The sequence below is a fragment of the Annulohypoxylon truncatum genome (genome assembly GCF_022578515.1).
Source record: "Annulohypoxylon truncatum strain CBS 140777 unplaced genomic scaffold F4807scaffold_1, whole genome shotgun sequence".
Classification (NCBI taxonomy): domain Eukaryota; kingdom Fungi; phylum Ascomycota; class Sordariomycetes; order Xylariales; family Hypoxylaceae; genus Annulohypoxylon; species Annulohypoxylon truncatum.
Genome location: NW_025953787.1, coordinates 1,828,272 through 1,852,487, shown reverse-complemented (window position 1 = coordinate 1,852,487; position 24,216 = coordinate 1,828,272). Strand labels below are relative to the sequence as shown.

General features: G+C 49.7%; 7 protein-coding genes across 7 annotated transcripts; 4 read left to right on the top strand and 3 right to left on the bottom strand.

Annotated features, from left to right (window-relative positions):
* Positions 1–292: 292 nt before the first annotated feature.
* Positions 293–1,580, bottom strand: F4807DRAFT_466395 (uncharacterized protein; the record flags this gene model as incomplete). The annotated part of the gene is made up of 4 exons (XM_048002380.1): positions 1,373–1,580; positions 1,205–1,303; positions 698–1,139; positions 293–618 (listed from the first exon to the last, which is right to left on the bottom strand). Exons 1-4 carry the CDS (start codon positions 1,571–1,573, stop codon positions 293–295), a joined length of 1,068 nt encoding a protein of 355 aa, XP_047859603.1. The 5' UTR covers positions 1,574–1,580.
* Positions 1,581–2,234: 654 nt separating this feature from the next.
* Positions 2,235–3,413, top strand: F4807DRAFT_455532 (uncharacterized protein; the record flags this gene model as incomplete). The annotated part of the gene is made up of 2 exons (XM_048000743.1): positions 2,235–2,818; positions 3,014–3,413. The coding sequence occupies 2 exons, from the start codon at positions 2,235–2,237 to the stop codon at positions 3,411–3,413; spliced, it is 984 nt and encodes a 327-aa protein (XP_047859602.1).
* Positions 3,414–3,839: 426 nt separating this feature from the next.
* On the bottom strand, positions 3,840–4,854 carry F4807DRAFT_455531 (uncharacterized protein; the record flags this gene model as incomplete). The annotated part of the gene is made up of 3 exons (XM_048000742.1): positions 3,840–4,231; positions 4,314–4,495; positions 4,562–4,854. The coding sequence occupies 3 exons, from the start codon at positions 4,852–4,854 to the stop codon at positions 3,840–3,842; spliced, it is 867 nt and encodes a 288-aa protein (XP_047859601.1).
* A 2,002-nt stretch (positions 4,855–6,856) lies between these two features.
* F4807DRAFT_20242 (uncharacterized protein) lies at positions 6,857–7,769 on the top strand. The gene has a single exon (XM_047993823.1). It carries the CDS (start codon positions 6,994–6,996, stop codon positions 7,678–7,680), a length of 687 nt encoding a protein of 228 aa, XP_047859600.1. The 5' UTR covers positions 6,857–6,993; the 3' UTR covers positions 7,681–7,769.
* Positions 7,770–8,485: 716 nt separating this feature from the next.
* On the bottom strand, positions 8,486–10,861 carry F4807DRAFT_20230 (Pkinase-domain-containing protein). The gene is made up of 4 exons (XM_047993820.1): positions 10,569–10,861; positions 10,433–10,500; positions 10,204–10,371; positions 8,486–10,146 (listed from the first exon to the last, which is right to left on the bottom strand). The coding sequence occupies exons 1-4, from the start codon at positions 10,618–10,620 to the stop codon at positions 8,512–8,514; spliced, it is 1,923 nt and encodes a 640-aa protein (XP_047859599.1). The 5' UTR covers positions 10,621–10,861; the 3' UTR covers positions 8,486–8,511.
* A 775-nt stretch (positions 10,862–11,636) lies between these two features.
* Positions 11,637–16,805, top strand: F4807DRAFT_405822 (uncharacterized protein). The gene is made up of 2 exons (XM_047996243.1): positions 11,637–12,449; positions 12,528–16,805. The coding sequence occupies exons 1-2, from the start codon at positions 12,378–12,380 to the stop codon at positions 16,143–16,145; spliced, it is 3,690 nt and encodes a 1,229-aa protein (XP_047859598.1). The 5' UTR covers positions 11,637–12,377; the 3' UTR covers positions 16,146–16,805.
* A 2,466-nt stretch (positions 16,806–19,271) lies between these two features.
* F4807DRAFT_20197 (general substrate transporter) lies at positions 19,272–21,389 on the top strand. Its single transcript, XM_047993814.1, has 3 exons — positions 19,272–19,780; positions 19,842–20,793; positions 20,856–21,389. The coding sequence occupies exons 1-3, from the start codon at positions 19,528–19,530 to the stop codon at positions 21,235–21,237; spliced, it is 1,587 nt and encodes a 528-aa protein (XP_047859597.1). The 5' UTR covers positions 19,272–19,527; the 3' UTR covers positions 21,238–21,389.
* The last annotated feature ends 2,827 nt before the right edge of the window (positions 21,390–24,216 follow it).

Genomic DNA, 24,216 nt, shown 5'->3' with positions numbered 1-24,216 from the left:
CTACCTCCTACCTACCTTCCTATGGGTGTGCCTATACGGTAAGTATAGGCTTTTAGTTTAGTATGGGCACCCTATAGTTATAGCGCACCTAATCTTCTTTAAAATGAGCCTTGCGATCATGGTCACCATACATGGATAGCGGGTTAACGAGTCTTCTCAGGGCGAGAACATTGAATAGTATGCCGAGATCTTAAGGACCACAATTTTTTTTATACCATAAAGCTATACGGAGTATCCGTTTCACTAATATTCTGAGGTGGCGAGTAGCGAATGTCTAATTCCAGGGCAATTATCATTCATCGGGGACTCTGACCCAATTGCCCCCCCTGTTTGTATGTACGACCAACTCAATCTGGTTTGTCACATTGATACCTGGTCTAGGGTCGCCCAAAAACTGGTCAGCCGAGATGTTGACATGGCGAGAACAATCCTCGCCAAAGTCGTGAGCTTCCTTCCTCCTTTTGAGGCTAAAGCTCCAGTTGCTCGTCGACCCATATGTAGTGGAGGCCGAATGGTGAAATAACTGCTTGTAAAGAGGACGATACGTCGGTACACAGGCAACTAGTATGCCAGTCATGAGTTCGACGATGGAGATCATTCCAGCTGGCATATTATCCCCTATAAGTTGAAGTAGTCAGCCAAATCCAAACAGTTGGGGAAATTTAGAGTGTGAAGACAACGGCTTGCAGCGACATACAGCTTCCATCAGAAGTCGATCCAACTCTAAGAGCAAATGGTAGTCGAATGATGCTGACAATACACGCACTACCGCCCAATGCAAATATAATGCTCAATTCCACCTTCTTCTGTCTGGTCGCGTGGAGTCTCCAGATCAATGGGATAGGCATGCACAGGATGGTGAAGTCCGTAATGATGTTGATAATACCTGAGACAAGCACGACCAAACCATAATTGAGGCAGGAACCCTCTATAGTAGGGTCCCATCCGTAAGCAATTGGTCTACACTGGAAAATGGCAACGTTTGCGATGGACAGAGCCCAGGCGATAACGAAAACCGCGACTGCCCATAGGAAGTAACGGAATCGTCTGGAAGGGAATATATTAGCGTACAAGCTTAGGATGCTAAGCTTGATAAACGCCATAGCGTAACAATATGTATTCTCGTCCAATATGAACAACTATGTCTCGTGAGTGCTTAATACCTAGTGAACGAGGTTCCCAAGCATGCGATCCCTAGACTCACAATTTGGATCAAACGTGGATTTGTGATGAAGATAGCATGACGCCCACCTCCATAGCGAGTTGTCGCTGCTGCACCAATATCAAAAGAGGCGAAGAAGATCTAAAGGTGGTAGTTAGATTAGGTAGTCTTGTGGCAAGAACCGACCATAGTGCGCTTTATGGAACGTACCCAGGCCAACACGATGAATATGTCGCTCAGTGTGAGCGAGTGCCGACGTTGAACATGCCATTGAGAATAGAAGCGCAACCAGATGAAGGCAATAGAGAAAATACCACAGATTGAAGCGCATGCAATTCCGTTGGCCACTAAGGTATCACCAGAATGTGCTATCATATAAGAAACTTCTTGTTCCGTTGGGAGAATTGGCATATTGACTTATTTGAAGTTGAAGATATATGAAATTATGTGAGGCATGATCACAGGAGAAAGGTATTATACCTGAGGGTAGAACAGTTTATGTAATAGACGGCAAAGAAGAAAGGACGCAAGAGTAGTATCAAGAAACAGACAACCCTCCCAATGTTATTCGTGATACATCCATGCGATAGGTCGACGCCTACTATACCTGTTATTGCGGCACAACTCATGTTGTCTATCTAGTAGTAGTAGGAATGGGGAGGAAGCAGGCTGAGATGTGTAACAAAATATAGATATTAGAATCAATACTCTATAATTATTCGTAGATTACCTACTTACACGAAGTTTGATTTATTAGAGTCAAGGATGCGATCCGACATTGGACGTATCACCAATAATACTTTTAAATGTGACCTCATTCATGAAATGCAGTTCGAGTTGTAGCATATATTAAATGCACTACCCCTATGTAGCGGCCGTCTGTATATGCTATAACTAAATATCCCGTCCATATGAATGGTTAGAATTCAATATAGACATCTTATGCACGAACAGGTATTGATACTGTGCTTAATATAAGCATAGGTGCCTAAGTATATCAAAGCTCTCATATACGAAAGCATTCCTAGCTATTCTTCTTCATCTCAAACTCGTCGTAACTTCTAGTACCACTATGAATTCACCAGTGCCATGTCTTCAAGATGGCTTCACTCGTCCATTAGGGAACCTGGAGAACTTCTTTAAGTTGCTTGCGAAGAAAGGCAAACCATTAAAACGTGAGCATTGGACCGTTCACCTTGCTCTATGCCTCCAGTTTCCCGGCATCATCGCGGATCCGGTGCCCTATCTTCGGCGTGCGTGGCAGGTTCTACGGTTGCAGCATCCCACCTTGGGGGCGACACTACAGTCAAGCAACGATATTGCGCAGCCCGCGCCATCGCGCCTAATTGCCGGACCCCTAAATCTCGGTGACTGGGCCAATCAGACCTTTGTCGTATACGATGAAGTCGCTTGTGCTGATCAACTCTTCCCTAACCTTCTTTCCACGCCTACGGCAACTTGCTACTGGCTGCCGAAATCATCCGAACTAGTTATTAAGTCATCACATCGGCGTACGGATGGCGTGGGGATGGCGTTACTCGGCCGCCACTTCATGTTAGCTTTATCTGGAACGATACGCAGCGGACATGACTGTCCGCTGGAAGTCCTAGTTCCGAACATCGGGAAAGAGCCCTCAGTGCCCCAAGCCTCGAGCATGTAGCGAGGTCTGTGTCGCAGTTCCCACGCTCGCATGAGGGCAAGGAGCATCCAGATCTGGGAGCTGGTGCGGACGAGCTGGTAGGGATATTCCTACGTGGCGTGCCCAGCATCGGGCTTCCAAGTCGACTTAACTCCGAAAATGCCACCCCGGGCTCTAGCGAGCGGGTTGTTACTTACATAGATGCTCGCTAGTACAACTATTGAGGTCTCGACTGCTTGTAGGAATAGAGGTATCAAGGTGACGAGCGCCGTACACGCGGCTATCGTCCGGGTTACTGCTAACTTTCCGCAACATCCACTTTCTAAATCCTACACAGCATTCGTTCCCGTTGATTTACGACTTGCAACCGCTCGTACTGCCGCATCAGACGCCAAAATCGTCTCGGAGGCTACTGGAGTCTATTTTTCGGGTCTTCCTTTGTGCATCAGCTCTGTGCTGCCCGAGGACGGGAAACCTCGGGAAGAGTTCGAGGCTATCGCCCGTGAGCTAGGCGCTGTTTATGCCCGAGATCTCAACCATTTCTGGACACCGCCTGGAAGTGCCGGCCAGACGATTAGTTTACTTGACCTCGTAGAGCCATACGTGCGATGAACCACCGCATTGTTCAACGCTCCTATACCCGAAGGCCTGCCACCGGTGCAGACTCCAGATCCAAGTAGTCTCGGCAAGATGGAATCTTATTTGCAATGTGGATATCGGGTGAATGGAGACTTGAAGGTCGATATCACAAACTTTTGGCTGGGAACCGAAATGCTGACCAAAAATGTGCAATTCCATGTCTGGAGCTGGGATGGGGTACTGCATCTCAGCGCTTGTTTTAATATAAGTTTCTATGAGAAAGACTTTGTGATCGGTATCCTTGACAAAGTAATTCAGGAGCTATTGATCGGGATGCGGTCTTGATGAGTAGGTTGTTGAAGTTGTATAATAATAAGACACAGGTACCAGGTAGGTAGTCAGAACCTCCCACCTAAAGATGCGCAAGCTTCTGGTAGGATGGTCTATCTAACTACAGCCTCATTCTGGCTTAACAATATCAGTACTCTTAGCTACCTCTTCCCATTCGTCGCATATCTTTATCATATTCTCACACTTCGCCCTAATTCTTCCCCATCCATCGCTTCCCAGAGGGACGCGTAAAGGTATGTCTTTTCCTTGGGCTACGCCGGTTCCCTTGACCAAATCAACCATGATAGAAACAGCCTTTTCGGCATCGCCGGGCTCATTTCCCACTATGCCAGCTTCCACCGCGCGGACAGCGGTATTAAACTGAGCATAATCCGGCACACGTGGAGGCACATGGTTGATTTTGGCGAAAGCTTGCGTGCGAAAGTAACCCGGTTCTACGATGAGAACCTTTAGACCAGGCGCAAACATAGCCAGCTCTTGTGACAAGCACTCAACGGCACCTATAAAAGTAGTAAATAAGTACTCTATACTATTTAATAATAGAAGATCACGAAATAAAGTTCGTGAAGATGATCAATTTACCTTCAAGCGCAAATTTACTGCCGCAGTAGCCGGCCGCGCCGGGATCAGCGTGCCAGCCCGCTTGGGAGCTGATGTATAAGAGTGTCCCTTTGTTCTTAGCTCGAAGCTTCGGAAGAAGAGCTCTGGTGATGTTGAGGGGACCATGGAAATTTGTATCGAAGATATCTCTAAGCTCTTGGGCACTGAATTCAAACAGAAAATGTTACATTTGCTTGCGAGCGCATGGAGTTGAACCGACAGGTACTTACGTGAGCTCTTCGACAGCGCCGCTAAGGATATAACCTGCATTGTTCACGACGACATCTATTCCACCCGGGTAGATGTTCCATGCCTCAGCCATCTTGGCCTCGATTTCGGCAACGGGCGCCGTGACATCAAGGTCAAGAATTTTGGCGCCAGTATCAACTAAATGAGCAAGCTTCGATGGAGCGTTGCGACCTGTCGCAATGACATTATCCCCTAGGGCACGAAGCTGGCGAACGAATAGCTCACCGAAACCGCTCGAACAACCGGTAATAAGCCATGTTTGAGGATTCGCCATAAGACTTAATCTAGGCCCAGGAACTATAACTTGATTTGAAAGAGAAATTAGTAACCAAATTATGTGAACCTAAACCACTTGGCTAGCTCTTGATGAATAATGGACTTAGGAGAGAGGGGAAGCATAGGTAGACGAAAGAAAGGCCTGCCACTCATTGTAATGCCCAGAACAAACACCCACTCTTCTGCCTTGGATCTTGCTGCATTATGTGATATTATAACAGTATTGAGCCACCAACATATGTTATAAGGATGCAAGGCGAACACAAGGGCAAGACTCGTAGGTGGATACCTAAGAGGCACTTTGGGTTATGACACTGTCAAATGATTGATGCAGCTCGCACCGAATGTCCATATCGTTGCCTTGATAGCTTCATAGCATGCGGGGAAGATGACATCCGAATCAGCACTAAGCTGCTATTACTGATGGAATGATTCTGCTAAGCTCCAACAGCAGGACGTGTGTAGATACGAGACCGACAGTAGGCTTAGGCCGTGTCGGTCTAAAGCTATTAAAACCGATTTCGGGCTGTAGACAACTTTGTCGCAAAGAGGCTGTTGGAACCCCTCAGTAGAAACAACATTATTGGCAAGCTTAGTATCCTGCCGATTTCAGAATGTGTTGTCGCGGGGTTTCTTACAAAGCCCATAAGCCTCAAACGGACTTCTTCCGTAACGTTTCCAACATCTCCGAAAATCATCCGTGCATAACTATTATTCAGAGTTGTCGTTTTATGCTGGTGGTTGGGGGCACAACACTTGGCTTGGCTTACATGTATGAGACATCTACCAATTTCTTAAAGTAAAACTTATTAAGCAGAAAAGTCTTTATTCAACGTTCCGACAACTTCAACTTAAGTATTACTTTAAGCTTAAATGCATGTTAACCTCACTATCCCGTTATAAGAAGTAGACGGTATCTAGTAGACCAAGCTGTTTACATGCATAACGAATACGGATATTCGAATAGGACCACCAATCAAAAGGGCTTTGTTTCTGCTGGTTCCTGCAGCTCTCGGGACCGCCAAGACAGGTTATCTATAGCGATCTTGATCTCAAACCACATGACAAGCACGTTTCTGTACATCATCTGCCAGGCACAATGTAACGAGCCATAGACAAGGACTCTTAGTTGCAGGGAGCTGCAGGGGTAGGTAGCTGACGAAGCGGACGCCTCATAAAGCCGCCTAGAACTTTTTTTTATAGGATTAGACATTCCCGCTCTAGGTAGGTAATAAAGGAGGCTCATATTGACACAGCTAGGCCTTCCCCGTTGTCGGAGTTAAACCACATGTTGGTAGCAGACCTGCTGAAAGAAGCCGCGTGGATGGGTTGCTATTCGGCACGATTTCACATGGAGATATTACCAAATGCATCCCTGGTCGTAGGATCGTAAAATCCCCAACGACTTAACCACCTATTCATAGGGGCAGAGGGGGTAACTGAGCTTCAACGACGCTGCGCCGCCACAGCGCGACAAAAAGAGACTAAACTTCCAGCCACGGAATTCGACCCCTGGTATTGAGCCAAGTCACATACATATACTACCACGAAAACCGGTAGTTCAAGGCTGATCCTAGCTACAAATCTAGATGGCGCTCTTACATGGTTTTACTATTGCAGACCCCTATGTGAGCAATAGGGTGGGATGCTAATTAGAAACCGCCATTCATATCCTGTTTCAGCCAACCTGCGCCGGTAGGGGTCGACTAAGCAACAATTTTGAGAAAAAACTCAACCGCGAATCCTTCCAATTTACCACCTTCCTTTGTCCGCAACAAAAGCCCAAAGAGCTTCTGGGTGGGAAGGCCACCACGTTCCGCGGGTCCTGCCTCCAACAAAGCCGCTTTGAGGCGGATTATCATGAAGCGATGTGACAGAAATAGCCTTTCAGGTGGATCCGGTTACTCGGGCTCCCGGACCAGTACCTATATATATGAGCTGAATGGCCTCAACCTACGGTGTAAGTTAGCCAGCAACAGGTCTCTCTCTCTCTCTCTCTCTCTTTGCCCAATCTTTGCACTCCCTTCACAGCCTGTTGGCCAGTCATTCCTTCTAAACAAATTAGAAATTTGTTTTATTTTCATACTCACACTCTCCTTGTTATAAAACCCCCAAACCCCCTGCCCCTCCCTTCAAAATGCGCTCCGGCGTCCTGTCATTCCTTATCTCGGCGGTGGCCGTGTCCGCCGCAGTCATTCCCTCCTCCTCCTCCCCCTTCTCCGCCCACTCGAAGCGCGGCACCTCCGTCTCCGTGACGCCGCACGACAGCTACTCGTCCTCGATCGGCGTGCTCGGCTGCAAGATCAACACGAACCGGGTGGCGTACTGGCCGTCGGCGCCGGACTGCGACAAGCTGTGCGTCAAGGTGACGGCGAACGGGCGGTCCGTCAACCTGCTCAAGGTCGACCAGTCGGGCGGCGCCTACGACATCTCGTACGACGCGTGGAACTACCTGTCGACGGGCAAGAACGCGACGGTGGACCCGACGGCCGGCGGCGGGCTCCCGGCCACCTACGAGGACGTGCCCATGTCCGAGTGCGCGGACCTGCTCAAGGACAAACAGCACCTGTCCTTCGCCGCCGCCAACAGCATGAACTTCATCAGCTCCTGCTCGGCCAGCACCTGGGTCGGCCAGAACTACGCGCTGTACAACATCCTCAACACCCAGTGCACCTGGGGTATCGACGAGCTCTGCCACCTGCCCGACCCCAGCCAGGGCAACCAGCCCATCTGCGACCACCAGCTCGGCCTCACCGTGGCGCTGACGGATTGCCCTGTGATCAACATCAATTATCCTACCGGCACGACATCTGTTGCGTCGTAAGACCAACCGCTATCATTATTCGCCAAAAAAAACCAAAAAAAAGGTTCGGCGTGGTTAGGAAAGTCCTATAGAAAATAGGAGTTTTTATTTGAGGCAATTGTGCTTGAAGCACCTTCACTTCTGACCCATGGATCTCTTCGCTTCAAAAAGTTACCCACTATCGTTCACTGTGAATATTTAGAAGTTGCTGTACGCTGTATATAAGTTAAAACCCAAGCACTTGCCTCGATTATACATACACCCAATTTTAAAAATTAGCCCATGTATGAAGAGCTATGAAATAAATCATGATCGTGATAATTGCTCGTCCAATTCTAGTTTCAAGAGTCCCAAGTTTATGAAGAATTATGTTGGTATTTCGAATACCTGACTATAGTACCTATGTGTCCGACCCAACCGCCCAACCATACCATTCCAGCCCAGCCAGGAAAGTGCTTAACAAAATCAGACATACAATTGATCCTCCATCCATACAAGAACACAAACACCTATGCCATGCAAACAACTATTCATCCACCCCTTAAAAGGAAAATAGAGAGGATCCAAATGCGGAAAAAGATCCTTGACTTCGTGTGTCAGATCTGCAATCCTCGCCTCATCCTCCGGGCGTTTGGAAAAAAATATGAATCAAGAACCCCCAAATACTATGCGAGACTCCACGTAGCTTTTTCTCTCATCGTACACACCCAACTCGAGCAGCGTAATACCCGGTCCTCGTTCAGAAATACTTCCAATTACGATCCCACTACCGGGAAGCCCCCTCGTTATCCTACACATTAACTTGTTGCATTACTGGGCCCGCAGCTCTCAGCCCATCTGGACATACGTGGACTAAGCATTAGGCCAGCGCTGCCGCAGACCGTCTACCCACCGACCGAACAGAACATCGGAGAGTTGTTTGCAGTGTTCCATGCCGGGCTGCGCCGGCTGGCCGGGGAACTTAGCCTGCAGCGCAATCTTCTCGAGGTCCCGCTCCCGGTCTCGGTCTCGCTGGCTAGACTTTCCGGGACTTCCGTTACCGGCGACTGTGATGCTCGACTGTCGCCGCTTGTGGCTCTTCAAGTGAGGGTTGTTAGACGCTAGGACGAGCTTCGCTGGACTCTGGTTCTGGTGGCTCGGGGTCTGGCTCTTGATGATCACCGTGCCTTGGGGCGTGGTGTTATCGTATTCCTTGACGGTATCACTACTGGTGTGCTTCAAGAACGCGTTCGACAACTTGCTGTCGTGCTGGATGTTGGCGTTCAGGTTGCGTAAGAGGTGGTAAGCGCCTTCGGGATCAACGGAATCGAGCAGCGCGAGTGCGTCAGATAGCTTGCCGAGAGCGTCGCGCTTCGCCATGCTCGAGGTTTGGGCGTGTAGTTCTGCGAGGGTGGGCTCGACAGCTTTCGAGTAAAGACGACGTCCGAGCATTGCTTCTTTGCTTGTTGCTTCGACCGAGTTGGGATGTTTATTCTCATCCGTGTGTATATCATTTGAGTTGACAGATGAGACTTGACCAGTGGTAGAACCGTCAGAGGGCACTCTTCTAAAGAGGCGTTGGGATGAGCCTGAATTGCCGAACGACATGTCTGGTTGAAGTGGTCGTCGCATCGCCGGAGCAGGCGGAGCACGTGCAGAACCATTTCCTGACAACTGAGCCAACGATTGTTGTCTTCGCATAGTAGCTTTGCGCATAGTAACTGGAGCGACTGGGGATGTTGGCTGAAGCGGGGCGTCCTTGATATCCATTCTGCGCAATGCTTCCTCAGTAGAAAAGATGGAGGATGGCTTCCTGGACTTAACAGTTGGCCTTCTAGGGGCAACCGATCTGACCGTGTCGAAGACCCACTCATCTGCTTCATCCTTAGGGGAGAGATCTCTCATGGTCTCCTGATAAAACGACCGGTTCTTCTTCTTTGTTCTAGTAGCGTCGTACTTCCGTCGTCGCTCAATCAATTCCTGCAATGCCTCTACCTTTCCCGAGGACCTGATGAAACGGTGCTTAAGCATCTCCTTAGCCGAAGGTCGTCGGTCCGGGTCCTTCATAAGGCATTGTGACACGAAGTCCTTGAAGTCCTTTGAGAAGTTACCCTCTAATTTGGGCGGGGCACTCTTAGGAATCTGGAATAAGGCCTTCATAGGATGGAGATTAGAGTGAGGGGGTTCACCGAAGGCCATCTCAATAGCTGTAATTCCCAAAGACCAGATATCGGCCTTGAAGTCGTAGCCGGCCTGCTGAATAACTTCGGGTGCCATCCAAAATGGCGTACCGACGAAGGTGTTACGCTGTGACTTCATATTCGTGAGTTGAGCAGCCACTCCAAAGTCGGCTAGCTTGACCTTGCCCGTATCCGAGAGAAGAATATTGGCAGCCTTGATGTCTCGGTGAATCTTGCCTTCTGCGTGAAGGTATTCGAGGCCACGAAGTAACTCGCGACATACGATAGCGATGTGTGTCTCGCTGAAAGAGGACGGCTCGGGTTTGAGCTGTGAAAAGTGACATGTCAGATTTAGAAACTCTATCGTTTGGTTGTGGTATCTTACCAGATCGAGACACGATCCACCACCGAGGTATTCCATGACAATCCATAACTTACTCCCTCTCAAGAAACTAGCTTTGTATTGGGTGACGTAAGGACTGGCGCAAGTGCTGAGAACTGAGATCTCCGCTTGAATGTCTTGAATATCATCTTCGGTAGACTCAAGATCAATCTATTGAAGCACATGTAAGTAGACGATCATAGTAACTGCTGAACATGGAAATGCGACTTACGTGCTTGATAGCAACGACTTCACCTGTTGCAATTTCAATACCTTTGTAAACTACACCAAAACTACCCCCTATATGTATGGCATATTAGCAAGTATTCGGTTGGTGAGTGTACGGTTAGAGAATTGGAAATACGTACGGCCAAGTTCCTCGAGGACCTGGTAGTGGCTTGCGATCGCCTCAGAACCCATGTTGACGTCGGATTAATGCGCTTCGCACTTCAAGTTTTGTGAAATGTATAATAACAATAAAATATGAAGTGCGGCGACGACGATAGACCTGGCTCAGATTCAGGAGGCAGTGGCAGCCGAGTAGCCGCGGGCTGCGCAAGCAACACAAGCAACACAGTATCTGGTCTCAAGCGATGCGATCAATGTAGGGGGAGCTTTTGAGCACAGGGGGCAATTGTGGGGGAAATGTTAATTTGAATGGTGATTGAAGTCGTCTTCGATTGTAAAGCGAGCAGAGGAAGCAATGTAAGCAAGATGAAGAACGAGGTTTGAGGGATTAGAGGGATTGCGACGACTTGCAAGTGTCCGGGAAGGTTGAAGGTTTGTATGTTTAATCTGCGATTATTGCGATGGAGCGGCCGTTGTCTAGGTGCAAGCTCCTAAGAGCTATGACCATCAACAGATTACCGTTATGGGGGCTAGTGGGTGACTTATGACACGGATTAACGTCGGGTTCGCATTACGGTTCGGAGCTTAATACCTAATCTACCTATACGTGAGGTACCTGGGTGAATAATACAATTGGTGGTTCGTCGGCCAGTCTTTTCTTCTTCGTCAACATAGAAGAGGTGAATGGTTGGTTTTGAAAGGTCGCGATGATTCTCATGGTGGATAGGCCGCGAAGAGTAACTAAAGGAGGGAAATACGTAAAGCTGCATATGATGGACTAGCCTCAGTTGATAAAGCACACAAGAGACGCATGTATCTCCTGCGTGTTTTACATACCAGTGGCTACATTAGCGGCATCGACACATGCATGGTGAATCCGGGATTTTGATTCGTGAATGGCCGGCAGGTAAACAAAGTGACGTGCATTTATTGTCTATCGATACCTTCATACATACATACACTACCTATTATTTCGAACCTTTTTACTGTGTGGCTATGCGACTACATTTACATGCGAATGGTTCCAATCATGAAAGGATTGAATGGTGTAGAATAGTGACAATTCATTCAAATCTAATCTCTAACACCCTCCTGGATTGCACAGATTCAATGTTTATCTCATGATCTCAGATTTATGAGAGGGATAGCACGGATGCAATGTACAGTGTCCGTGTAGATTTTTATGTACCTGGACAGGTACAATACCCGAAACCCCTACAAACTCAATGCGAGTGCGGGAACCAGCAGACCTTATTCCGTTTAAACTTGCGGGTCCCAGCTGAGCTCGTTACCGGGCAACCCAGAAACACCCCTCTGTTTTCCTACGATGGTTTTGCCAAGCCCCATAGATTGCAACCTGCTCCAATTACTGCCCCGAGCTCCCTCTACTGAACCGCACTTTCGCTCACAATATCCCAATCATAATCGACAGATCTGACCTGATGTGCTGGCAATCCCCATACTTTGCCTGCCTTTCCCCTACAACCTGCAAGTCCCCAAATTCCTGACCCTGACCTCTTGCTTGCTTAGCAGCTTAACAGCCGTAATAATCATAATAATTCAACGTATTATCGAACGGCATTGTTGATCCATCCGTCGGGACGTACCCACGAGTACACTACATACTATTCGTACCACACCGCCTCAGATGATATCGTCTTCTTCAACTGCGTATTTACTCCATCGCCTTGCAGCAACCACCGAAAGCGCTGTAAGGGATTTAGAGTAAGAATCGAATTCCCCTAAGCCGATCCGACTTACACAAACTCAATCGCCGCATATTCCAAACTGGCGAATCGCCGACTACTTACATTGCGAATATCGGCACAATGGGGTCAGCACCACCGTTACCCACGCGGTTTCCGTGCTGGTGCAGAGCCGTTTATTCTTGGGGAGGAGAAGTATGTAATTGAATTTTTGACGTTGAACTTTTGCGCCTTCGCCTCAACTTTGTTTACTTTTGCTAACCGCCGAGTTAGTCACAACACGATCTCGGATTCATTGAGGGGGATTTAATAGAATGTCTCAATGCAGGAGACGGATCATGGTGGACGGGAAGATTACGGCGAAACAAGACCGTCGGTGTATTTCCGTCCAACTTCGTCGAGGTATTACCCGAGGATTTTCGACCGGTTACGCGGTCAGCGAGTCCGTTGACTTCGAGTCATTCCCCGAGTCCTACAAACACGCCGCACAAGTCCAAGTCGCGAAACTTCCGCAAACCTTTCGAGGCCTACGCGAAGGCACCTCACTACACAACAGCAAAACAACCCGAAATAATAAGACACACATCCAACACACCGCCGAGAAAGAATTCGGCTAGCTCGTTCAGAAACGATGCGCGTCGCGGTATTGACCGCGGCCCATCGCCGTCTGAGGCTCGGGGCCACGGATCAAGAGCCCCGTCGCCGGCGCCTCCTCCGCCGGTGAACACTTATGCCCCTAGAGGCGCGTCTCCTATACCTCCAATGCACTCGCAATCACATTCATATTCGCATTCACACTCATATTCGCAATCACAATCGCGCCCGCATTCCAGAGGCCCTTCGCCAGTTCCTCCCCAACCCTATGACTACAGCCGAGGCCCGTCGCCAGTCCCGCCTCCAGTTCAAAACTACGGCTCAAGGGCTCCATCGCCGGCTCCTTCATTTTCTTTCAAGCCGTATCGGCCCGGAGCAGAGCGCGACTCACCACCACCTCCGGCCCCGCCGCCTCATCGCCACGTTATTACGCGAGGGAACTCAAACGCGTCGCACATGTCCCATGCATCTTTTGAAACGCGACGGCAGGAAGGATATCATACACCGAGGGTACCTTCACCACTACCCCAATCCCCAGCTGGCGACGGATATACCCCCTCGCCGCTGCGGGAGGCGATGGACGGCGTAATAGAACAATTGGACGCGTTAGGCATGTCGCGCGATCGCTCGACCGAATCCCCAGAACCGCCCTTGGATCCGTGGTCGCCGGAGTCTTTCGACATGGTCCACCACCGATCGAAGAAAAGAGCGCAAACTAGACCTCTAGCCCCTAGAAGCATGCCTTTTGAAGATTCGGGGTATGGCGGCTCCTTCAACGGTGGCTCGTCGCAAGAGAGCACGTTTCATGGCAGCGTCCCGCAAGAACATCCGCTACCGCAGCTGAACAGTTACGTGGAGAGAATGGAGAATCGCTTCCGAAAAATGCAACATCAGGGCTCAAAGAGCATGGACAATGATGACATGGGCCCCCCGCCGCCGCCACCACCCAAAAATCCTATATACAGTCGGCCGAAGTCCTCGATGGGTGATCGCGACGAGGGAGGAGTACGCAAATTCCTGAGAAAGCAGAAATCGTCTTATGAAGTCGGTCTGCTGGATAGGACAGGTACGAACAAGACGAATTCAACGAATGCTTCGTCCGGTAATAGGAGTACCGCGACGAACAGCACTCAGCGAAGTCTGATGAGTGGCGTCTCGGCGGGCGGAATCAGTGCTACGAGCGCTGGTAGCCTGGCGAGAAAGAACCTGCGAGCGCGGAGTGCTTTAGGATTCCGGGACGAAGACGACGAGGGTTGGGATCCGAATCGGCCGACCACGCCGTTTACAGGAGTATCCTATCATCCGAGTCACTCCACGTCTGCGATGAGACCCCAGTCACAGGCTGGTTTTAATGATGACGGAATCGCATCCGTAGGAGGTCTCGTGCAACCCGGAGCCACGAAACCTAAGAAGCAGAATTTCATTAAGAGGATTCTAGAGGCGACGAAGACCGGAGTTGCTAGCGGTCGCAGTAGTATTGCGACCGGTTCGGGGTCTGCGCAGCCTTCGCCGACTAGGCGGTCCATAGTACCTAACGGGATCACGTCCTTGACAGGGGGTATTAGCAGCACGAACCTGATACGAGATGCGGCGACCGATATGGGACTTACAAATGGGGTGGACTGGGTGCAGGTACGAAGGGATGTGAACCGTTCAAATACATTGAGCAAGAATGAGCGATCCGAGCGACGTGACCGCTGTCTTATGCTGGATTATCCGGCAATAGATCCCGTCGATGAGCTCTATGAAAGCGTCGAGGGTGACGAGGGTGCCGATTCCATGCCAGTCCGCGAGCCGATCAACTACCAAGTCATAAACCTAAGCCAAGTAGACAAAAACTCCCGCTTCATCAGTAGTCTACCGCCAATGACGACTGCTGTTACTCTAGCAACAACTTACGTCTGCAGACCTTATAAAAGCGAAGTCCAGCGCCTTCGAGCAATATTCACATGGGTCGCGGAAAAGGTTAATTGGGAGGAAGATTTCGATGGCGATATAGATACGCGACGGGTGATCTCGACTAAGCGAGCCTGCTCTGAAGAATACGCCGTTCTCGTCCATGAGATGTGCGCCGCGATCGGTATACCCTCCGAAGTTGTCCGCGGCTATCTCAAGACTCCCGGTGAGGTTCCCGAAACTGGCATGATGCCTCGATCGAACCATTGGTGGAACGCCGTCATAATCGACAATGAGTGGCGCATGATAGATTGCTGTCTCGCAAGCCCGTCAAATCCTCGCCGCGGACTATACTCAGGCGCCAGCAGTGCTACCGCGGAATTTTGGTATTTCCTCACTCGACCTACCGAGCTCTGCTGGACACATATCCCCGAGCATCACAGCCAGCAACACATCTGTCCGCCAGTTGCTCATGAGACGCTGCTCAACTTACCTGGTGCTTGTCCTCCGTTCTTTAAGCAATCCATTGCCATGGTCGACTACAATACTTCCCTAACTCGCATCGAAGACCTCGAGATGGTACATATCAAGTTCAACGTACCCCCTGATATCGAGGTAGCAGCCGAGGTCGAAGTGCGAGGGTTCACACGCGATGCAGATGGCGACCTCTTCGAAAGCGGAGAGGTAGTGAAGAAACGCGCGCTCGCGCAAGCAGACTGGTACAATGGCGGAAAGCGGTACACGGTGAAAGCGCTCCTCCCGGGAGATGAGGGCAGCGGTGTTCTGAAGGTCTACGCGGGCAAGCGGGGGCTTATGCATAGCATCAAGGATATCCCGCACCCCCTCGCGTTCGCGCTGCCGATTATGCACACAGGCGAAAACCCGCCCTACGAGTTCGTCACCCGTCACCCGACGCCGCACGCGCAACGCCACGACATATACGTCGTGCAGCCCCAGTGCCAACGCCTCGCGCTGAACAACACGTTCGTGTTCGCCATCCGCCAGCACCCATCCAGCCTCTCGGGCGGTGGACCGGGCAGTAACCCGGGAGGCGCGAGCCCGACGCCGTTCGCGCGGCCGGGCAGCGCTATGAGCATGTCAAGCAGCGCGGCGGCGTCGTCGAACCCGAGCTCGGCGACGGGCAGCATCGCGGGCAAGAAGCCGGCCAAGCTGGCGATCCAGACGCCCGGGGGCAAGATCCTCAGGCTCATGCGCAAGGAGGACCGCAGCGGCCGAGGCGGCATCGGGGTCGGCGGGCGCGCGCCGGCCGAGGAGGAGGCTAGCGACGGCGGCACGTGGGAGACCATCATCAAGTGTTCGGAGCGCGGGGTCTGGCGCGGCCTGGTGCTCGCGGACCGCACGGCTAGATGGTGCGTCTTTGCGGAGTGGGTTTGCATCTAGAAACTCTTTTTCGGGTTCCGCCCCAAACTCCGCCCCAACTTTTGGACTCGAAGACTGTTCCCCCAACTTTTCTACAGCATGCTCCAATCCCCAATCCCCCAAGCCTCCCTAAACTAGTGAGAGGGGGAGGGTTCCACATACGTGGGCGGCGGGTGCGTCGCGGCGCTATGTACGAGGGTACATGTACGATCCAGGATTCTACATACGTTGATACATATTCGATGGAGACCCCGGGCGTTGGAACTCGGGGAGACTATGGGGACAACCTACTAGTACCTCACAGCGCATACCGACGCGCCGGTGGAATAGTCGGCCGAACCGGATGATGGTGGTATATTACTCTTTTTTTCTTGCTCTTTCGTCTCTCTGCATCTACTCGGCGTTTATGGATGAGATAACGTTCCAGGAAAGGAAACGTTGGATTCATAACTTTTTCATTTCTGACGGCCGGAAAGGAGAAAGATGTTCGATTACCTTGGTTCTTTGTTTCGCACCGAGAGGCGTTTTGAGCTTGGCATGGAATGAGATAGGACGTGGATGCTATCATCAGTACCAACCAACTGGTGCGATGTTGATGTTGTCAGATTCAAATGTACGTGTAATAGGAATTGAGGAATTGAAATGCTAGCTATGCTTTACGCATGGCACTATACATGAAGACACCGAGAGCCCGTTTGTTGTGACCGTTGCTAGTGTTGAGGGACTGCTCGTCCCGCTCGTCCCGCTCGATTTCCGTTGAATGGGATGGTATTTTGCAACCGATGTTTGCTGTGCCCATGTCTGTGCTCATGTGATTGTACTGTGTTCTACGGTGACTCAACTCTAAACTAACGTACTCTAGTAGGAATGGATTTGGAAGCGGCTTAACGAATTGGTAATATGAAGGCCTCGTGAGCACGATAGTCTAGAATAATAGCACAATGTCGAAAGTTCTCGCTTTTGAAGTACCAGGTTGGTAAGGTCTACAGAAAAATCTAATTTCAGCTGAGAATAGGCGAGGGCTTTAGTTTCGGGCGCGAAAAGTTAAAGATCCACCTGACAACGCGCGCATCGTCTTTCGCGGCGCCCGCCGTTACTAAGGATCGGGGCGACCGAGTTCGGAAGGTCCAGAACGTTAAGCTTCTTCAATTACCTAAGCGAGGTACGTTCCTTCTAGCTTCCAAGGTTGTAGAAATCTAAATTCTTCAACACGTGGCAGGGATCCATCAATTTTTATTAAGTCAGAACGTTGTATGGGAGGTTTACAACCTTACAATACAATTTTAAGACAAGCTAGACAAGACAGAAACGTTTCGGCGAACATTCTTACACCTTCGTCAACGCTTCTCCAACGTTATCGATTACTTTGCAGATGGCGCAAGCCAATCAGCACAACAAGTATTGCAACCATTGTAGAGATTTATAAGGGCAAATAGACCCGAGTCGGACCGTCTTCGCTGTCTTCTCTACAAAGACGTAACTTTTAGCGGCTTGACCTCCGGGGGGAGCTCCTCCAAATAGGCAAGAAGCTACAGTTGATCGCAAAACGCGAATGAGGAACGAAGAAAAGAAAGATAATTAAAATATTGGAGATTGGAGATTGGAGATGGAAGTCGAAGGTCTCCAATTGATTGACACCGAGGAGCTGGAAGCGCAATGAACCGTCGTCGCGTCGTTGCATCGGACCATGCTCTCTCCACTGCCTCGGTTACCGTTACAGACGATTGAAACAGACCATCTTCAACGATCTCTTTTTCGTAATAATTCTTTTTTTTCTTCTAAGCTTCTCATTTGCCCCAGGGTATTCTAGGGTATTATTATGTCCTCATGACATAATCCGCCTACTAGCTAAGACTGGCCAATTGCCACGTTAGAACTAAACGTGTCAGCGGAGCCGCATCTCTTTTTTGCCAGGGGACGGCCCATAAAGTCCAAGGAAGATTGGAAGCCAACGACAAAACGGCCGACGCTATCGCCGCGGCCCCACAATCTGGCCGAGTATACCGAGTCAGGTCCACGCATTATCTCTGCGTTCAGTTTTTTCCCAATCCTCTGGTAGAGAGAAGCTTGCATTCGGCCGATTTCCCTCCTTGTTCTTTGTTCTTCTAAAGGCCCTTTTTTACCAATGCGTCTTTCCCATTTCTCCTCACGCCAGCTTGACACCGGACCGACCGGTCTACAAACTCCATTCTGGGGGTAAGCTGGGGGTAAGTTGGGGGAAGTGTGGTGGGTAGCTAAGCTACAGTCGGCCCAATTAGGCGGAGTTCTTCATCTAATTCTCTGGAGTTGACGGGGAAAAGTACGGGGAGGGGGCAAAGAAAAAAAGAACACTACTTCCCCAAGGACCCTGAAACCAAGCAGATGGGGTTTTGCCTTTGCTCTCCGAGCCGCCAACCTAATACGAGCTGAGCTATTAGGCCGAATTCTTGCTTGCTGTTAGAGAAGCGAGGCTTTCACATAGACTATGTGCATGGGGTGATAAAATCATTGGGCCGAAAATATCATGCATCAAATGACTGACGAAGACTCAAAAGCTATGAAGACTACGGAATGCAAGCCGTCACAGGAGCAGCAGTAGTCAAAAATCCATGGGTTTTTAGGGTCAATTGACTTTTTACAAGGATAATCTTGGAAAACTCACGATAGCTTCATGGAATGGCTGAATATAGCAATGTCAAACATTGTTTTCTGGAGCAGCTGGGAGTAGAGTGGGTGGACTGTGGGGGTCAAGGGTAGCCATGATTTCCTACGTGGGAGGAGTAGGATTGCATGACGCGTGTATCGACCTCGGGTCGAATGCAACCTGCTATCCTCTAAAATCTCAACGCGATCCAGAAACGTAAGGTTACTAGACTAAAAGCGAGCTAGCGGTGGCCAATTGCAGTTGGTGACCCCGAGGGGACGGAGTATGGAGCTCTGGAGTGCTCTGGCGTATTTGCGGGTTGACCTCGTGCCTGTGCATGGAAACTTTATGGAGTGATTGTGGGCATCAAATGGCATCCTGGGCATTGTCCGGGGAGTGGAGGTGGGTCAGGAACTAGATGAAGAGATCTAGAGGTAATTAACAAAACCGCGGTGTTGGTAATTACATTCGCATGTGTATACCCTGGGTATTTAAAAGACGATCCCTCCTTTTCATACACATACTTTGTTCCTCACTCCTCTATCACATCTTCTAATATCTTCATTACTACCCTCCCCACTACTACCCTAGCCATAAAGAGCTACATCAGGCACTCGGGCCAATAATCCACAGTGCTTATAGACATAATATTGGGTATATATAGGTAAACAAATCCGTATATATATCTTTTACCGTCCCACCAATCCTCCTCATAATCGGAACCCGAAATCCCACGTCGACCATCGAAACCTCCGAATAGTCGACGTAAAATCATTTGCAATGGCCGGCGGAGCCGTTCCACAAGGGTCCTCGGACGTGAACCGGGTCGAGGCACCCGTTACTCTCAAGGCCTATCTCATGTGTGCCTTTGCCGCCTTCGGTGGTATCTTCTTCGGATATGACAGTGGTTATATCAGCGGTGTCATGGGAATGGACTACTTCATTCACCAAATCGAAGGCCCCGACGCCACCGTTCTCACCTCCACCCACAAGTCTCTGATCACTTCTATCCTCTCTGCTGGTACTTTCTTTGGTAAGTAAAGAGAATATGAAACTCCTCTTTTCTCGTGTTCATCTTACTAACCTCTAATTAGGCGCGCTTATGGCTGGTGATATTGCTGACTGGACTGGTCGACGAACTACTATCATTGGTGGTTGCGTTGTCTTCCTCGTCGGTACTGCTCTTCAAACCGCCTCTGCTGGCTTGGGTCTCATCGTGGCCGGTCGTCTCGTTGCCGGTTTCGGTGTCGGTGCCGTCTCTGCCATTCTGATTCTGTATATGTCCGAAATTGCTCCTCGCAAAGTTCGTGGTGCCCTCGTCTCCGGCTACCAGTTCTGCGTCACCGTTGGTCTTCTGCTGGCGTCAGCTATCGACTACGGCACCCAGGACCGAAATGACAGCGGTTCTTACCGCATCCCTATCGCTATTCAGATGCTCTGGGCTATTATCCTCGGAACCGGTCTCTTCCTTCTTCCCGAATCCCCTCGATACTACGTTAAGAAGGGCAAGCTCGACCTCGCCGCCAATGTCTTGTCTCGTCTGCGCGGCGAGTCCATCGAATCTGATTACATTCAAGATGAATTGGCTGAGATCATCGCCAACCACGAATATGAACTGTCCGTCGTCCCCTCGGAAGGATACTGGAGCTCCTGGTTGGCTTGCTTCAGCGGATCTCTCTTCAAGGGCAGCAGCAATCTCCGCCGTACCATTCTTGGTACATCTCTTCAGATGATGCAGCAATGGACCGGTGTCAACTTTGTGTTCTACTTCGGTACCACGTTCTTCAAGCAGCTCGGCACTATTGAAAACCCGTTCTTGATCTCCCTCATTACCACCCTCGTCAACGTTTGCTCCACTCCCATCTCCTTCTGGTCTATGGAGAAGATCGGACGACGACCTCTGCTCATCTGGGGTGCCCTGGGCATGGTTATCTGCCAGTTCATCGTTGCCATCATCGGCACCATCACCAGCGCCGACGCTGCCGTTAAGACCATGATTGCCTTCATCTGCATCTACATCTTCTTCTTTGCCAGCACTTGGGGCCCGTAAGTTTTATCCCCTCCCTATATAAAATTAACTTGTTTATCATATACTAATACCTGTATAGTGGCGCTTGGGTCGTTATCGGAGAAATCTACCCTCTGCCCATGCGTGCTCGTGGTGTCGCTCTCTCGACCGCCAGCAACTGGCTGTGGAACTGCATCATCGCCGTCATCACCCCTTACATGACTGACGAGGACAAAGGCAACCTCGGTGCCAAGGTCTTCTACATCTGGGGCAGTCTCTGCGCGATCTGCTTCGTCTACGCCTACCTCCTGATCCCCGAGACCAAGGGATTGACCCTAGAACAGGTCGACCGCATGTTGGAGGAGACCACCCCCAGGACCTCGGCCAAGTGGGTGCCTCACTCTACGTATGCTGCCGAGATGGGCTTCACGGATAAGAACGCCGGAACCCATCACGAGCACGTTACGAAGGAAGAGGTTTAAGCGTGGAAGTAATTTGTATATATTGGTGTTTCACCCAGAGGATATAAGGAGGCCCTGGGTATCAGTATGAGGTCTAGACATATAAGATATCAGACATACCTAATCATTTCGGCGTTGGGGTTGGTCTAGACAGACCGTGGGCATGCAGTTTAAGATGAATCAAAAATCCGTTGACATATATGGTTTTATGTATGATAATGAGTACTTCTGGTGAAGCGAGATGATTCTACTACTCTTGTCTAGCCTCTATTATTGTTAATATTGAGCCAGCTGGGAGACATAATAAGGTCCTGACTAGGTAGGTATGTGTATACTAACAACAGCGTTTGTATATAAGGTTGGACGTCAATCTAGAAATTCATTTGGTATACATCTTTTCGTGTCCCGCCACTCCCCTTTTGATCACCTAAAGGGACGATACTCTCTTTCGCCTTCGCTTCTGCGAGTTCCATATCTCAACGAACCTGCCGTGATTCCCACATGAGTGCTACTCCACAATCACCACGATCCTCGTTTCTTATGCAACACCAAGTCATCTCCATACGTAGGTCTTGACTGTCTCCTAACTATTTCCGAAAGCTTTAACCTATAGAAGTAGCGATTGTTCTTTGTAACCGTCGATATCGGAGCTCTCGGTCTACTCAATCGCATAAGTTAGAGTATTCCCGAGCCGTGCTCCGCACGACAACAGATATGGGGAAGCAGAGCAACGAGAAGAGTCTAGTGCGATTGAGGGCCCTCGTATGTCCGCGTCAGCGTTTCTGGGAGAAACTCGTACAGGTCGAAGGTGAGGACTTGTCTGCAACCTATCGGTCACTAGATACGTGGCAGAGATCGCCTACTAGATCGCCAATTTGAACGGCTCCATTTATTATTTTCTATCCACGATTGAAGCTCATAAGATAGTCCCCTACAACATGGTGACGGCGAGGTGGCCGACGAGACTCTCAAGTCTCGCGGATACAATGAGTTATCTAGTAGCTAGTAGAAGAGTTCAAGTCAATCGTATATGATCATCTTCATGCGATACTTCATGTGATACTTCATGTCATGCTTCACGCCATGCTTCAGTACGTGTATCGGCCTGTAGCATAGCGATGTGAGCATCGGATATACTTGGAACGCAGCGGCTCCATGAAGCCACCCATGGGAGTAGGTCGATCATGCTCAAAAGAACCAACCACTCGGACAGATAGTTTTTCATGAGTTCGATATCTAGCTTTAAGGGGATAAAGCTCTTACGCACATATCTCCGCCTATAAGATTATGTCATGAAGAGCATTGCCAGAGTTACTAAACATTTCACAAGGCTACCATATTCATGGGCGGGAGGCCTACGGTACTACGGCGAGACAGCCTACCAAGTGGTGGATTCATACGTACGAGGCTAGATATGACATGCTTGATTACATTCAACATCGTAATTTTGAGTTTCTTGCAGACCGATACGAAGAATCGTCCCGCAGCAAGTTGCCGAAGTGCGCCTCGGGATCCAATTCGGCTTCGTGAGCAAGCCGTGGCAAGTATATCAACCTCCAGACAATGTATCGTGGGTTAACAAGAGCCCGATGCCAGGCACGTTGGCGCCTGAAATCAGAATGTGACGCATGTCCACACGCTCAGTGCGTCTAGACGGAGACACGTCACCCGAGATGCGGCAAAAAGACGCCCCTGTGTCACTCTCTCCAAGAACATCTAGCCCTATAGTAGGAGTTTTCATCGGCGACCAGCCATATAGAATAGGCGATCTCGAGGACTTCGTCGTGGTTGCTGGCGCTTAAAGCTGAATGATCTATTTTCTGGCATTAGCAATCATACTACCTAACGCTGTAAAGGGAAAGTCAGCGCATGTCGGACCCAAGAATCGAGTAATTTGAGTATAATCCGATGCTACGATCGTTTTGGCAACAGCGCATAACAAAGATGAGATTAGAGTGTCTGGGGAAGCTCTTGGCAGTGAGGTCAAGGTGACCTTGGCTATGGACAAGTTTTCTAGAACGTGGGGGCCGCTTGCCAGACGTATCGGCCCTTCTATCAACAAGCTGTATTCCCATTCTGTCCCTTTGCAGAGACCGTATTCTCCGCGCGATGTATTGCCTCATCGCGCGCCTAGCGAAAGACAGTTACCGACAGGCGCGCTCGGATAAGCTCACCCTTATATTTCCGGCAAGTAATGAGTCGTATCCATACGTCCGCAGGCTGTCAAAAAAAACGGCCAACCTAGTCCCGCAAAGGGCGAGAGATGTCGTGAATACTGCTTCCGCGAAACGAATAAGTGTTGCGCGATCTGAGCCAATAGGAACGCGGGGATGCTTGAGGATCTTAAGACCGTATAAAGGAATTAGGGAGCGCGCAGAATCTCATGGCAAGTTACATATCGTAGGGCTCGCCCCAATGGCTAACGCCTTTCCTCTTGGAGGAATAACCCGTATTAGCCGGTGGTAGTCGTTCAATCGTACCTTGTCCGGTATTTCCCCAAGCGGCTGGGGCTAACGGGACAGCTACCGTCGGTAGCGAATGAAGCAGCTTGAATTTACCCATCTAGGTATTAGAGTCATAAGCCGAATATCATACAACCTAGGACCTCGGAAATCATTATCAAGAATTCCACCCATGGTCCCTGGTATTGAGATAGACCGGTACGACACGATAACCAACTCTTGTTCGAAGCACATCGGCGTTGCTTCGCCGACTGATATTCGGTCGAAGCAATATTGTACAGTATAGCGAGCTGAATCAGCTGGTACATGTACAAAGAACGCTCACATAGCATCTTGCGAGTACAGTTTTTTCGGAGGCGGGAATCAGTCAACGTCTAGGGTTACGGAGGACCATCACTTATCTTCCGAGACTGGGATACTAGAACGAACACACCCTATCGGTAATATAGAGTATGGTGCTTGGTATAACTCACAAAAGCTCTAGACCTATTGTGGGATAAAGAAAAGGCAAGGTTGGGTCGTATAAGGGGTGGTAAGC